We start from the raw sequence: 15,923 nt of genomic DNA, 5'->3' as shown, positions 1-15,923 counted from the left end.
TTGCAGAGTACCTTTTTTTGTTCCTTAATGGCCTCCTACTTTGGGCTGCAGTCTCCATTAGTTCTCTCTAAATAAGGAAAATCATATTGTTCCTTCCAATTACTGGTCATTTGATATGCACTCACTTGAGTGTTCCCTCCCGGTAAGTCCATTCCATGTTGGTGACACTTTGTTTTATCATGGGTTCCACTGATAACTTTTGAATTTCCTTCTGTATATTATTCTCCTCTCTATGCAGTATCACAGTGAAAGTTTTCGCCATACTTCATCTGACTCCAACTTGTGTATCACTCTGCTCTCAGCTCTATTGACAAGTGGTGCATCCTAGCCCCTTTTAGGACTGACTCCCACCTCTGTGCACCCAACTCATCCCTGTTTTCTTGTGTCCTTACCAGATAGCAAAAGCTTTTTGGCTGCAAAGGACCTATTGTGGGCTTACCAGAAACCTGGGCTTAGAGCCAAACCATTGCTTACACATGGGCTTGCTTCGTCACTCATTTGATTGCTGCTTATATGATGGCTTGCCTTTCCCTTCTATTTGCTCTTTCCCTGAAGCAGAGGCACTTCAGCATTCTTTTAATTGTATGGCTTGCATCTTCCCACTGCTCACATTTAGGGAACTTGTTTCTTTTAGCACTCCTGGCTGTGCATGTTTTCTGGCTCTCCCTTGTTGCACTGCTTCCCTCCCTTAAGCACCCAACGTATCTCCGCACTGAATTGCTTTCTCCCTTGTGTGCTGCTCTTTTGTGCTTCCTTTCCCCTAAATGCTCCAAGGTGCCTCCCTTGTTTGCAGCCCTCCAAGCTGCTTCACCACCATGTCCTCTGTGTTGCCCGCTCCCTCGTGCAGCATAGTCGCCCACCCCTGCTTTATTTTATTAACCACATGGGTGCTGCTGACTAGCTCAGCTCGTCATGAGGCGCAGCGGAGCTGCCCTCACGACGAGCTGAGCTCGTCACGGCCGTTGGAACGCAGGGCTAATCTCCCCGCTGTGCTGAACGTTCTAAAAACGGGTGTGGCCATGACGAGCTGAGCTCGTCACCAGCAATGCGTCGCCGCGTGCGGCCACCCTCCTGCCCGCACAGCGGGGGGGAAACACCCCGCAGCGAAGGGGTTAAATGACCAACACTTTCCCCTCTTACTGTCTTTTTGAGTGCTGCCCTGCTGCCACTTTTCTGCTGCATCAAAATCACTTTCACACTTGAGTTATTTTTTTAATTATCTAAGTTGCATCTGCCCTTTTAGACCGAACAATTAATAAATAAATAAAACTGCTTGCCAACATTTACGTATAATCAGATAAAAAATAAAACTGGCACAATCTTTTAAACTCTTTTAAAATCTCGAGCATCGGCAAACAAGGTTGCAAATGTCTTCCCTATAATAACTACAGAGATAGCATGAAGTCTCTTTAGTGTGCTCGGGGATTAAATTAAATTTGAAGTTTTCCAAACCAAAAGCGCAGAAGCTTTAAATGGATTGAATCCAAAACTAATCTTCCTAAATATTTCTGAAATATTAAGGGACCAAATAATGCGTTGACCACCTATAAGTGTTACAGCCAAGTTGAAATTTATTTATTTATTTTAGAGGTTTTATATAGTGCTGGCTGGACCCGGGGGTATCGGAGCGCTTTACATTTTAGAGACAAGAAAAGGTCAATAAAACAGGGGACATACATAGCATCAATGTAAATAAACATAAAAGTCTCCGTCTGACATATTTCAAAAAGATAAATATGGGAAATAAGCACAACAAAATGTGTAAGATGTGATAAATCAAACATATCAAAAGGCACAAATTGGAGGGGAAAAAACGGAAAATTGAAGGGTCAGGATAGGAAGGTTAGTGGTCCGTTAGGTTGGTAAGGAAGAGAAGCGGGAGGGGCAGAAATGGGAGGGGGTTGAAGGGGATGCGGGCTGAGGGTGGACAAGGGAAGGGGGGAGCAAGGAGGAGTGAAGGTGGTAAACAGGGAGGGGAAAGTGACGAGGAGACAGGGCGAGTAAGGCTAAAAACAAGGGAGGGCGAATGCATCTAGGGTCGGACAGATGTAGCCAGTGGAAGAGAACAGATATGGATTAGGGTCCCCAGTATTTATTGAGGAGATGTAGTTTGAGTTCTTTTTTGAAACAAGAGTAGGAAGGGTTGCAGCGAAGGTCAGTTGGAAGGGCATTCCAAATGCAAGGAGCGTTGCCAGAAAAGGATCTAGACTGGGTGGTTTTCTTTTTTAGAAGGGGGGGATAAGAAGGAGGGTGTTAGTACTTCTCAAGGAGCGGGAGCAACCGGCTTTAGTGAGTTTGCTAGCGAGGTAGGTCGGTGTATTCTGATGGAGAATTTTGTGTAATGCAGGCCGTTTTGTAAATGGATCTACCTTCAATGGGGAGCCATTTAAGAGTTTTAAGGGCAGGGGATATGTGGTTGAATCGCTTGCAGTCTGAGGTAAGCCTAGCTGCAAGGTTAAGCACAGATTTAAGAGGTGCTAGGTGGATCTTGGGAATTCCGGTGAGAATGGCATTGCCATAGTCTATGCGAGAAAGAACAAGGGATTGGACTGCTAGTTTGAAATCATCGATCGGGATGAAGGGCTTGATTTTCTTAAGGTGGCGGAGAGTGAAGAGGGCTTCTTTGGCAGAATTATTGATGTGTACCTTGAGGGTTAGGAGGTTGTCCAGGGAGATCCCTAGTGATTGGACTGAGGAGGACAAAGATAAGGAGCAGTTGAGGGCGTTAAGGTCAGAGATCCACTTCTGAATGGGGAGCTGGTTATTTTTAGGGGAAAAAAAGAATGATTTCAGTTTTTTTAGGGTTGAGTTTAAGGTGGTTACTGTGGAACCAGGATTGGATCTTGATGAGAGTGTTGTTGAGTTGAAGGATGTCAGCATGAGTTTTAATCTTATAATAGAGTTGGGTGTCGTCAGCATAGAGATGGTAGTTGATCCCGGCTTGTTTAAGAATGAGTGTGAGGGGTTCCATGAAAAGGTTAAAGAGTGGGAGAGAGGATGGATCCTTGTGGAACTCCTAAGGAGATGGAGGTAGGGTTAGATAGGCAATTTTGGATTTTGATTTGTTGAGAACGGTGTTGTAGGTATGAGACAAACTATTTGTGTGTCGTACCATTCAGGCCGAATCGATCTCTAAGAACATTTAGTAGAGCAGAGTGGTTAACCGTATCAAACGCTGCAGAGAGATCAAGGAGGATCAGCAGGCTAGATTCACCATTATCAAGTGAGTGGTGGATGTCGTCAATGTTTAGCATGGCGGTTTCAGTGCTGCATCCTTTCCTAAAGCCAGATTGGAAGGGGTCTAGTAAGTTGAAGTGTTCAATGTGTCTATCTAGTTGGAGAAGGACAAATTTTTCCAGGGCTTTAGAAAGAAGGGGAAGGTTGGAGATGGGACGAAGGTTATTGAGGTCGTTTAGGTCTGCCAAAGGGTTTTTGATAATGGGGGTGATTTGGCCTAGTTGCAATGAAGTGGGGACACAGCCGGTAGCAAGGGAGCTGTAGATATTTGAGGTCCAGGAAGGGGTGATGATGTGTTTGAGGTTTTGGACATGTTTGGAGGGGAGAGGGTCTTTGGTGTGGGAGGAAGGCTTGAGTTTGGAAATGATGTTAAAGACGTCTCTTTCAGTGACAGGCTGGAAGTTAAGCCACGTGGCATTATTTTTAGTAGGAGAGTTAGGATGATTGGAGTCAAGGAAATTGGAAGGCAAGGTGGGGTGAGGGAGATCAGAGTTTTGCTGGGCAGTAGTGGGTGTAGGGGGAGTTATGGTGGAGGGTGGGATATTAAGAGAGATGTTTGGATTGGTGGGAGGGATCACAGTAGAGAGGAAGGATTGCTCAATAAGTTTAATTTTGTCTGAAAAAAAGAGCTATTTCTTCACATCTAGTCGTCGAGGCCAGTGGGACAGGGGGGGGGGGGCGGAAGTAGTTTGATTGCGCACAATGTTGAATAGTTCTCTTGGCCTATTCTGAGCTCGATCTAGTTGTGATCTGAAGAAGGAAGTTTTTTGTCTAAAGATGTGTTTTTTATAGGACGATCTAGCAAGTCTGAGGCGGGTCAGGTTAGGAGAGGGGTGCTGTCTCCATAATCTTTCAGTCAGTCTGAGTCTACGTCTTTCATTATGAAGGTCTGTGTTAAACCATGATTTGGAGGGGATATTTCTTTGCTTTTTGAGTTTGAGAGGGGCAAGAAGGTCAAGGGTAGCAGTGACAGCTTTGTTATATTGTTCGGTTAGTTCATTCGTGTTAAGGGAGGGTGGGATAGCGAGAAGCTGGGCACGAAGTTTGGATTCAAGTAAGTCGGGAGGGGTAAGACTGAGATTTCTGATCAGTTTCATGGGTTTAATAGTTTTGGAAGGAGGGGGGGAGGCAGAGGTGGTTATGGTGAACAGGATAAGGTGATGGTCGGATCAGACAATGGGAATGATGTTAGATAGGAGGGCTAGATCTTTGCAGGTTATGATAGCGTTAAGGGTGGCTCCTTTGGAATGGGTTGGCGACTGACAGATTTGATTGAGGTCATTAATTTCGAGAAGGTCAGAGAGGAGGGAGATTGGGGGATCTTTAGTATCATTCCAATGGAGATTAAAGTCTCCCAGGAAGATGTTTTTAGATTTGGAAATTGAGGATTGGGTAAGAAGGTTAGATAGCTCATCAATGAATGGGTAGTGATTTCCAGGCGGATTATATATATTGTGAAATGTTCATGTGCTGCAGAACTTCTAAGGTCACTTATTGCCTCCCACAAAATTATACTAAGCGTGGATCTTGAATACATTTTTAACTAGTAAAACAATTTCAAATACGCTCCAGGGCTACTTGTATTCGGTCTCCTGAGGCCAAACTCTAAACTGATTTGGGCTGGTGAAGCCTGCCGAGGTAAATTGAACGGATGACGATAAGTTCTTACCATGACGTCTATAATTTTTGTCTGCTTTTCCTCTTAATGTCGCCACACCATACGTCAAGGAAGGGGCATGTTTATTTGCCATTACTTGCAACAGTGACTGAAGAGACAAGCTTTTTAAGGAATTCCCCAGTGAGGCAAACCCAACAACTAATCAATTGTTCCTTCTTAAAAGGGCAGCACCCTGATTATTAAATGAGCCTCTGGAATCAAAAATCACCCCCAAATATCTGTACTCTGATACAGATTCCAGAACTGTCCCTTCTAAATAAAATGTTGGCAGGGAAGCGCTTCCCTTTTAAACTAGCATGTTTTTGGTTTTTATTAAGATTGACTTAAACCATGAGCCTCAGCATACTGTGCAGTTTTATTAAGTGCTGAAGCCCCACCTATGTATAGCTAATCAAGACCATATCCTCAGCGTACAACAGGTGGAAGACATTAAAACCAGCCACTGTCGGTGAATGTGAATTAATACTTCTCAGAGCAGGAATGATAATGGCAAGATCTAAATGAAGGGGGGGGAGCAGTACACAGCCTTGTTTTAGACCATTCCTTGTAGTTTTTTTTAATATTAGGCCGTTGCCCATCCTAACTCTTTTCCAAGTGTCTTTATACAATAGTTGGGTCTTTAAGGAGACGAAAAATATCCCAGTTCATCAGCTTTGCCCATTGGATATTTCTCTGCACTGCAGGGAATGCTGAGTGAAAGTCAACATAACTTGGTTACGCTTATGTTTGTGGAGTCCATCTTGACTTCAGTAACCACGTTAATCATATCTTTCGCTGCAGCTGCCTCTTCTGTGTAGACCTTTTTCTCACATAATGTCAGCTGACTCTTGTCTATACTGATGTTTTAAAAATGGCATAAACTTGACCAGTCTGTCTAAAATGTAATTCCCCCGTGCCAGAGTTAGACTTTTTATTATGGGCTTTCCTAAGCCTCTTGCGCTGTTTTGTAGGCATAAAAGAGCAGAAAAAAAGACCCACTCAAACCTCTGCCCTGGCTTTAAATACCAAATTGCTATTTGGATTGTGACAAAATTAAGTTTCCGTTTCAGAGCGTCAAACAGTCTGAGGCCAAGGCTTTTATGCTGCAGGGGTGCGCCTCCAATGGCATAAGCCGCACTGGCCTAATGCCGGCTGCTTCCGAGCCAACAGAGGTAACCCCAGCACTAGCCTTACCTGCCCCTGCCGACTGTAGTGATCAAAAGACCAGCAATTTCAAAAGTTCTTTCTGTCGTTGCTCTGCAGGATTCTTCCCTGTTTTACTCTAAATAGCTTTTCTCTAAAAGGATGTCAAGTACAGCAAATCCTGGCCTTAGAATAAGTTATTTTAAAAATATTTTGGTACAGCAAGTCGAAATCCAGCCAGGTACAAGCTGACTAGGCATAATGCCACCCCACACCCAAATTTTTCTTTTTTTATCCACAAGTTCTGGTAGTTTTCAGGCATGCTTCACTAATGCTGGACCATTTCAGTTCTCCTAGCCTAGTTTGTTACAGCAAATTGAATCCGACTGTGGACTGGTTTGTCAGTTTAAATTTATAGGGCTGTGAGTTCTTGCCGCTGTTAAGTCTTTATACTTTTTATACATAAGCTGCTGCATGCTTACTCGCTGTTACCCTCTCTTGCAGGGCGTTTGAGGATGAGAAGAAAGCCCGAATGGGTGTGGTTGAATGTGCCAAACACGACCTGTTGCAACCTTTTAATGTCCTTTATGAGAAGGAAGGTAAGACACTTTGAGACTGCACTAACCCTTGGGTTCTATTAGGTGAATGTAATACATTCGGTACTTAACCTGATTTTGGAGACCAACCTATACTTCGCCGAGTAGTGGGTGCATGCAGCCGATCTCGTGCATACTGAACAAGGTGAGGCCATGCACTTTATCTCAGTGTATTAATGGCAGGGGGGGGGGCTTCTCGTGTCCTTCTTTAAATGGCAGAAGAAGCTAATGTATTAGAGCACCATCCCTTGATGGTGGTGGGGGGGGGACAACGACGAGGGAGGGGTGCTGTTAATGGGCAGAGATCTGGAAGGCCCATGGAATCGCTACCCATGCACACTCAGGGGAATGTGTTTAGGGCTGGGCACTGTGCAGCCATCTTATACAAAGCAAGTGCACAGCAATTGCTTTGGACTCTAGAGCTTACAGCACTTATTGGCCCGGTTCTGCTCATATATTTCTCTCCTTTTACAGGGGAGTTTGTGGCCCAGTTCAAGTTCACGGTGCTGCTGATGGCTAATGGTCCTATGAGGATCACCAGCGGCCCACTGGAGCCTGAGTTATACAAGTCTGAACTGGATGTGCAGGATATCGAGCTGAAGGTCTGTGGATTCTGCCATTTCATATTTAATCATACATTCTTTACTTTGCTTATGGCTGCTGTTGACGTTAGTTTGAATAACAGGAACTGCAGGCATGCCTCTCTGCAGATATGCTGGGCGCAGGTACCAGAAACGTCCTTAACTGTTGTGTGATCCTGTGGTCTTCCAGGACGTCTAATCAATTTTGCTCTTCCTTTCAGGCACTTTTGCTGAGTTCCGCCAGCCGGAAAACTCAGAAAAAGAAAAAAAAGAAGGTATGTTTTTTCTTGGCAATTGGCGAAAGGTAAAATGTACTTTTCTGATTTGAATTTGAAATACTGTTGCTACAGATAAGCTGTAGTCAAAGGGATAGGGTTTGCTATAAGTGGCACGTGCACTAAAGGCGAATTGTTGTTGTGGAAATAAGATGTATGAAGCTCTGAAATGGTCACTCAATAACGGTTTAGTTAATTATTGCATTGGATGCTGCCTTCTGGCAAAATGTGAATCTCTACCAAGCAATATTTGATTAACAAGTTTGTCAAAAGCTCAAAACATTGTGTTCGAGGCATATGGGCTGCAGATGGTACATTTATGAATAGATCGCCATCTGGTGTTGGGCTCGGATGATTGCACTTTGTTTTTCTTCTGGAGAAGTCTTTGTCGTCATAGGTGACTCCTCCTCTCGGTGTTAGTGCGCATGGGCATAGGCTCCATCCTTAGATTGTTTTTTTCCGCCATCGGGTTCGGATGAGGATCGAAGCGCTCCGGACCGACTTCAACAAAGAAGGTTATAACCGGCGCGTATTCCTTTCCAAATCGACGGTATCGTTATCGAACGCGACTTCACTCCATACCGACGCGGTTCGAAGGACGACGACTACGAGAAACTCGACGTAGTCCAGCCCGGGGTCCATGGAAAGGACTCCATTCAAAAAATGTCCAACGTGTGGTGCTAAGTTCCCACACAAGGACCTACACGAGGTGTGCAACCTCTGCTTGTCCCCTGAACACGAATCCAGGGACTGTGAGGCCTGTGCAGCGTTCTCGTCAAAATCGACGATTAGAAACCGTCGAGCCCGAAGACACGAGGTATCGAGAATGCAGTCACAAGCAATCCCGGAGCTGTTCGAGGACCAGCACCCAGAAGAGGAGGAAGAAGAGGCCGACGAGGAGGGGTCAGAAGCGGACGAGTCCGACGTCGAGGAAATCGACGTCCAACAAACCGTGAGTGACGACGTCCCTTTACCGAAAAACAGACCCCGCACGGTGTCGACCCCGCCCTCGAGCCCGGTCAGACAACCGAAAAAAGTTTCCAACGCCCCGCCTTCGAGCCCGGCAACGAAACAGAAACCGAAACACTCGGTCCCACATCATAGTGGTTCCGGTTCCGATAAACCGACCACATCGACACCGAAGCACCAGGTCAAGGAAAGCTCGAAGTCGAAGCAGTCCATGTCGACACCGAAGCACGCTTCGGCGCCGAAAACACCCCCGACACCGGGGACATCTTCGATACCGAAGAAGTCGGATCCGAACAAAACTTCGGCACCGAAAATACAAATGGACAGTTCAAAGAAAAAACACCTTTCGGAACCGAAAACTGCGGTACCGACACAGGAACACGGAACGGATCCTAAACAAAAGACTTTGTTTATTGACCCAAAGACTGGCAAGGTAGCCACAGAACTACCTAAAAAGAGGAAACATGAACATTTGGACGACAAGGCTCATCCAAAGAAGAGAACAATGGGGACGAATACAACTCCTCCCCCTTCTCCCAAACCTCACACACCATCTTCACCTCTTCCTCACAATAGGCCAGATATCCCTCCCACACGTCCATCTACACCTACAACAGATGGAGAGAGTGACACAGGGGAGGGGGGACACCCTGGGGATGATGAGGACACAATCCCAGAGGAGGCAGACCCATGGGAGGAGTATAATGTGGGATCAGGTAATGATACCGATCTTGAGTCATATCCCTCAAAACCTTCACCTCCTGATGACAATACTGGGTTTGCACAACTCATTACTAGAGCAGCAACATTTCATAAGGTAGACCTACATACAGAACCTCTAGTACAGGACTTCTTATTAGAAACACTACCTACTGCACAAAGAACATCAGGAACACTACCAATGCTAAAGGGCCTTCTCAGTCATACATCAGAGATATTCAAAGACCCAGTGAGGGCTAGGGTATTGAACCCAAGAATTGATAAAAAATATAGGGCAGCTCCAAAAGACCCAATATACATTAAGGGACAAATTCCTCTAGACTCACTAGTGGTCACAAACGCTCGCAAGAGAGCAAACTCTTTATCTACAGGAGAAGCTCCACCTCCTGACAAAGAGTCTAAACTAATAGATGCCTCTGGCAAGAGAGTAGCATCTCAAGCGGCAAACAGTTGGCGCATAGCTAATACGCAAGCACTACTTGCAAGGTATGACAGAGCGCATTATGATGAGTTAGAAACACTCATCAAACATCTCCCTAAAGAACATCAAAAGAAAGCAGATCAACTTATAAAAGAAGGGAAGTTAATTACTAACACTTCAATAAAGTGCGCCCTAGACGCGGCAGAAACTGCGGCAAGGTCGACAAATACAAGCATCATGTTAAGGAGACATGCATGGCTCAGAGTATCAGGGTTCAAACAAGAGGTACAAACATAGTTACTGAACCAACCTTTTGATGGGAAAACACTTTTTGGCACAGGGACAGATGAGGCCCTAGAAAAGATGAAAAAGGATACAGAAACGGCTAAATCAATGGGAGCATTGCAACAGCCGACACAAAGAGGTTCCTTTCGTAGATCCACCTATAGAGGAGGATCCAAAAGTACAGGCACAAACCAACAGCAAACCTCTTTTACACCTACATCACCCAGAGGTAATTCTAGAGGTGGATACAGGGGTAACAACAACAAGGGTAGAGGTCGCGGAAACAACAACAACCGCAACTCTCCAACCCCAAAACAGTGACTTCATAGAGCTTCCCCCAGACCATATAACACTGGTAGGGGGACGCCTATCACAGTTCCTACCTGTCTGGGAAAACATCACATCAGACAAGTGGGTAAGACAAATTATCCAACATGGTTATTGCCTAGAACTCACAGCTACCCCACCAAACATCCCCCCCAAACAGCGTCCAATGAAACAAGATCACCTGACACTATTAAAACAGGAAGTAATATCACTGCTAGAAAAGCATGCCATAGAGAAGGTTCCACAGCACCAACAGGGAACAGGAGTATACTCCCTATACTTCCTAATCCCCAAAAAGGACGGGTCTCTAAGGCCAATACTGGACCTAAGACCTCTCAACGCATACATAAATTCGGAACATTTCCACATGGTCACGCTCCAACAAGTACTTCCTTTACTGAAGAAAGGGGACTTTCTTTCTACACTGGATCTAAAAGACGCTTACTTTCATATCCCTATTCACAAAGCCCACAGGAAATACCTCAGGTTTGTGGTAGAAGGACAACATTATCAGTTCAAAGTCCTTCCATTTGGTGTCACGACGGCACCAAGGGTGTTCACAAAATGCCTGGCAGTGGTAGCAGCTCACCTAAGAAGACAACAAATTCATGTCTTCCCATACTTGGACGACTGGCTAATAAAAGCCAGGTCGCAAGAGGAGTGTCTGCAACACACACAAAAGACAATTCAGCTACTACACCAGCTAGGGTTCACGGTGAACTACACAAAGTCACACCTACAACCAAACAAGGTTCAACAATATCTGGGGGCTACTATAGACACAGAAAAAGCCAAAGTGTACCCCAACCCAGTCAGGGTCCAAGCAATGCTTACAATCATTCAGAGATTTCAGCCACAACACTCACTAACAGCAAGAGTGTTCATGCAGCTATTAGGCATGATGTCATCCTGCATACTGCTAATACCATATGCAAAACTACAAATGCGTCCGCTACAAGAATGCTTAGCGACACAGTGGAATCAGGCTCAAGGGCAGATTACGGATCTGGTGTTGGTAGACGACCGCACACACCGCTCTCTGAAGTGGTGGAACAGAACAAACATTACCAAGGGGCGGTCGTTCCTAGAGCCAATTCCACAGGTGACAATAACAGCAGACGCGCATCGCTCACCGGATGGGGAGCACATATGGACAAGTACACAGTACAAGGAAGGTGGAGTGTGCAGGAAAGAACACTACACATCAACTACCTAGAACTACTGGCAGTGTTTCTAGCATTGAAAGCCTTTCAGATACATGTTATCCACAAAGCAGTCCTGATCAGAACAGACAACATGACAGCAATGTATTATATTCAAAAACAGGGGGGGACGCACTCTCTCCAATTATCCAGACTAGCACAGGAAATTTGGAGATGGGCCATTCCTCAAAACATCTATCTGTTAGCCGAACACCTACCAGGAGTTCAAAACCAGATAGCAGACATCTTAAGCAGACAGTCGGAACAAATACACGAATGGGAACTGCACCAACAAATACTGCAGCCATTCTTCCAAAGATGGGGACAACCAGAGATAGACCTATTTGCCACTCATCAGAACGCAAAATGCCAAAGCTTCGCGTCCAGGCACCCACATCACCTGTCGCAGGGCAATGCGTTATGGATAAATTGGTCCAACAAATTTGCATACGCTTTTCCCCCTCTCCCACTAATCCCATTAGTGGTCAGGAAACTGCAACAACATTCAATGACCATGATACTAGTAGCACCCACGTGGGCAAGACAGCCGTGGTTCACCACGCTCTTGCAACTCTCACAAGTGCCACATCAAAAGCTACGAATTCTACCCATGCACCTTACACAGAACCATGGAGAAATAATGCACCCAGATCCAACTCAATTGAACTTAGCGATCTGGCTCCTGAAATCCTAGAATTTGGGTACTTAGATCTCCCCCCAAATTGCATGGAAATAATTAAACAAGCGAGACGTCCAACCACCAGAGCATGCTATGCAGCTAAGTGGAAGAGGTTTGCTATACACTGTACTAATAACAATATCAACCCTCTAGACGTATCAACAAGGGAGATTATTTGCTACTTATTACACTTACAGCAATGTAATCTAGCGTACACATCTATCAGAGTACATCTAGCAGCTATAGCCGCATACCTGCAAAACAGGCAGCGCACATCACTGTTCAGAGTACCAGCGATAAAAGCATTCATGGAAGGTCTTAAAAGAGTCATTCCACCAAGATTACCACCTTCCCCAGTCTGGAACCTCAACGTAGTACTCACCAGACTAATGGGGCCACCCTTCGAACCTATGCATAGGTGCGAAATACAATTCCTTACATGGAAGGTGGCATTCCTTATAGCTATTACCTCACTCAGAAGAGTAAGCGAATTACAGGCATTAACAATACAAGAACCATTCCTACAGTTACACCAGAATAAAGTGGTTCTTAGAACAAACCCAAAGTTCTTGCCTAAAGTAATTTCAGCATTCCACATCAATCAGCCAGTGGAATTACCAGTCTTCTTTCCAAAGCCACAGACGGTGGCAGAAAGGGCTCTACATACACTAGATGTTAAAAGAGCCATTTTGTACTACATAGAAAGAACACAAGACTTCAGGAAAACTAAACAACTATTTGTAGCATTTTCCCCAACACATAAGGGCAATCCTATCTCTAAAGCAGGCATCGCAAGATGGATTGTAAGATGTATACAAATATGTTACATTAAAGCAAAGAGAACATTAACTGTTCCTCCTAGAGCTCATTCCACAAGAAAACTAGGAGCATCTATGGCATTCTTAGGGAACATTCCCCTAGATGACATATGTAGAGCAGCAACTTGGTCTACACCACATACATTCACAAAGCACTACTGTGTTGATGTACAGGCTGCACAACAAGCCAGAGTGGGCCAAGCTGTATTAAAAACTCTATTTCAGACAGTTGCGACAGACACTGGTGACCACCGCTAGGGAGGTAACTGCTGTACAATCTATTCATAAATGTACCATCTGCAGCCCATATGCCTCGAACGGAATATGCTACTTACCAGTATGCATCTGTTCTTGGCATAGAGGGCTGCAGAGTGGTACATGCCCTCCCTGCCTCCCCGGAAACCTGTGTCTGTCCCAACATTATCTTATTTAGATACATTTACATGGGCATATCTTTATGTACTATACTACACTACTCCATCTAACCCTACTATGGCAAAACAATCTAAGGATGGAGCCGATGCCCATGCGCACTAACACCGAGAGGAGGAGTCACCTATGACGACAAAGACTTCTCCAGAAGAAAAACAAAGTGCAATCATCCGAGCCCAACACCAGATGGCGATCTATTCATAAATGTACCACTCTGCAGCCCTCTATGCCAAGAACAGATGCATACTGGTAAGTAGCATATTCCATTCGAAGGTATGCTGAAATATGCCATTTTATTTGTAAAAACCTGCATCTGATCAGTTGATCTTCGGTTTTTCCAGAGTGCTGCACTGCCTCTACCTTGATTCGGCAGTCTTCAACGACATGAACTAGAGACAAATTCAGCATGAAATACTTGGTTGCTTTGCATTATCTTATTTTGCACGTTTGCTTTTGCAGGCCTCCAAGAATGCAGAAAATGCCACCAGTGGAGATGCCGAAGAGATTGAAACCACTGACTGAGGCCCTTCTCAATTTCCTCACTCCAATTTGCCAGTGGTTTTGTAGTATTTGCATCCACCCTGTCCCCATTCTCCCCTTTCAAGAACAAACAAAGGGGGCCTGTTTTGTCGTATGAGCTTCGGACTTCCCACTGCGTACAGTTGGCATCTGTGGACACTGAGGGAGGTGGCTCTACTTCAGACTATTCAAAAACACGAATTAATAAAAAAAAGCAGTCTAAAGCTGCTCTTCCTAAGCCCTTGTCCTTGTTCTCAGAAGTGAAGTAGGCTTTTCCTGCCCATATATCTTAAGATGCCACATTGAGCATTCTCAGGCGCTTACTCAACGACTGTCTTTAGGAATCCTTCTGAAATTCTTGTTGTCTGTGCGATGTGCAACCCCACCTTGCTGCCCCTGATACTCGAAAATGTTCTGCTCTAGACCACTAGTTTTCAGAACATATTGTGCAGACCCAGTTGTATTCAGAGCAATTTGCTGTAGTATGCACAAGGTAGGGACTTAAAGCACCCAGAGAGTAGTTAGTCAGTGGGTTAAAAGTTGAATCTCATAATTATAGTTATGATATCCCTTTGGTATTGGAGAGTAAGGGAAACTGTAATGATCCATGATTACCTTTTGAGTGGGGTATTGCAATAGGGCATAGTGTGTTAAGTATTGAAGTCTTCCGAAATCTCCACCGGTTACAAACCTCCAGCTGTTTAATGTAGAAGTGGCATGGTCTGATCTGTGTCCTTTGGCAGCTGCTGGCAGTTTGACACTGCATTAGGTCTCTGCACTGTGGGTTTTTCCTTTTTGTGGGTGTATTTGAACATACAGGTGTATAGAATCTGGTACTGACTAAGGCTCCCAGTACACACACTCCCTCCCCCTTTATCCTTGATGGAAAAAAATTTGAGGCCACTCTGCTGTGAATTTTTTTTTTTTGTACATGACTGGAGCAGTTTATCCCCTTTGTTGGGCCTGATCCAGCACACCGCATCAAGGTATGTCTTGGAATCCAAGCACTTAACAGCTACCGAGCTGTGGCTATATCACTCTGAAATGTGAGTCCCTTTTTTCAGAGGCATGGGCAGTGCCCATGTTATTGCAACATTGTCATGAACGGAAATGCATTTATAAAAGTACCAAAGGTGAAGTCTATTAAAGGAAATTGAATTTGAAATGTGTTCCTTTTTTGTCCGTGCCAGTCTTGTCTTTGGACCCTGCTTTTTTTTTATTTATTTTTTTAGATGGTGTTGGTCTTAAGTTCCATGGGAGTTTAACCAGTGGTCGCTGATTAGTTGGAATTTCAACTGAGCAGTATTCCTCCAACTGAAGGTAGAAAATTGACCAGACGAATTGTAAAACCGAGCAGGAGACAGTAGCACACGTTGGTGCGCCTTTTTTCAATGAGAAACTTTTTTTTTTAATAAAAGGTGACTGCACACAATATTGTGGTCTTAAAAAATAAAGGCAGAGTTATTTGGAGTTGCAGGATGATTTTGCTCCGGTCACTTCTGCAAAAAAGCAATTCACTTTTAGATAACTGCGTTTCCTTATGTAGATTGGCTGTTATTCAGGAGTTCCAAAATGAAGATTTCCCTCGCCAATCACATCGGCATCCGAAGCGATCAGAAATCTCCTGCACAGTTAATACGCTTGTATTCTAACTTGGCGGAGGTTATAGAGGGACTCTTGTGCACGTAGTGGCTCTTTGGCCGTACTATTTTTTTTTGTAATTCTATGTAAAACAGCGGTTTGCTTAAAAAAAACCTCCTTTAGTCCTTGAAGTCGTTTTGTGTTTTGTTAATAATGGTAGTATTAAGACTTTGCACGGACATTGTGTTGTGTCTAGGGAGTGGTATGGTAATTATTGGTGGTGGTGCAGGGCTCCTAGTTATGGTGCTATCGGAATCCCAGCTGATCCATGTGATGGGATGCCGTTCAAAGAAAGTACAACTTCAAATCTCGTTCCAGCTGAGACATTATCACAAAAGCCTACCTCTTGCCAGGTATGCCATCTTGGAGCAGTGAATTTGTTTAGAAGATCTTTATTAATAATCGTGTGGAAGTCTCTCGT

At 44.6% G+C, this 15,923-nt stretch overlaps 1 protein-coding gene across 1 annotated transcript in view; it reads left to right on the top strand.

Moving 5' to 3' along the window:
• The window catches only part of PA2G4 (proliferation-associated 2G4), a 50,778-nt gene extending 35,752 nt beyond the window's left edge, over positions 1-15,026 (top strand). Inside the window, exons 10-13 of the mRNA XM_078686280.1 lie at positions 6,542-6,636; positions 7,108-7,235; positions 7,436-7,489; positions 13,802-15,026. Of these exons, the coding sequence (XP_078542406.1) occupies positions 6,542-6,636; positions 7,108-7,235; positions 7,436-7,489; positions 13,802-13,864 (340 nt within the window). The 3' untranslated portion in view covers positions 13,865-15,026. The remainder of the gene's footprint in view (positions 1-6,541; positions 6,637-7,107; positions 7,236-7,435; positions 7,490-13,801) is intronic.
• The last annotated feature ends 897 nt before the right edge of the window (positions 15,027-15,923 follow it).

The sequence above is a fragment of the Lissotriton helveticus genome, chromosome 1_1 (assembly GCF_964261635.1).
Source record: "Lissotriton helveticus chromosome 1_1, aLisHel1.1, whole genome shotgun sequence".
Classification (NCBI taxonomy): Eukaryota; Metazoa; Chordata; class Amphibia; order Caudata; family Salamandridae; genus Lissotriton; species Lissotriton helveticus.
The sequence above is the reverse complement of the archived record's forward strand: the minus strand, read 5'-3'. Positions and strand labels throughout refer to the sequence as shown.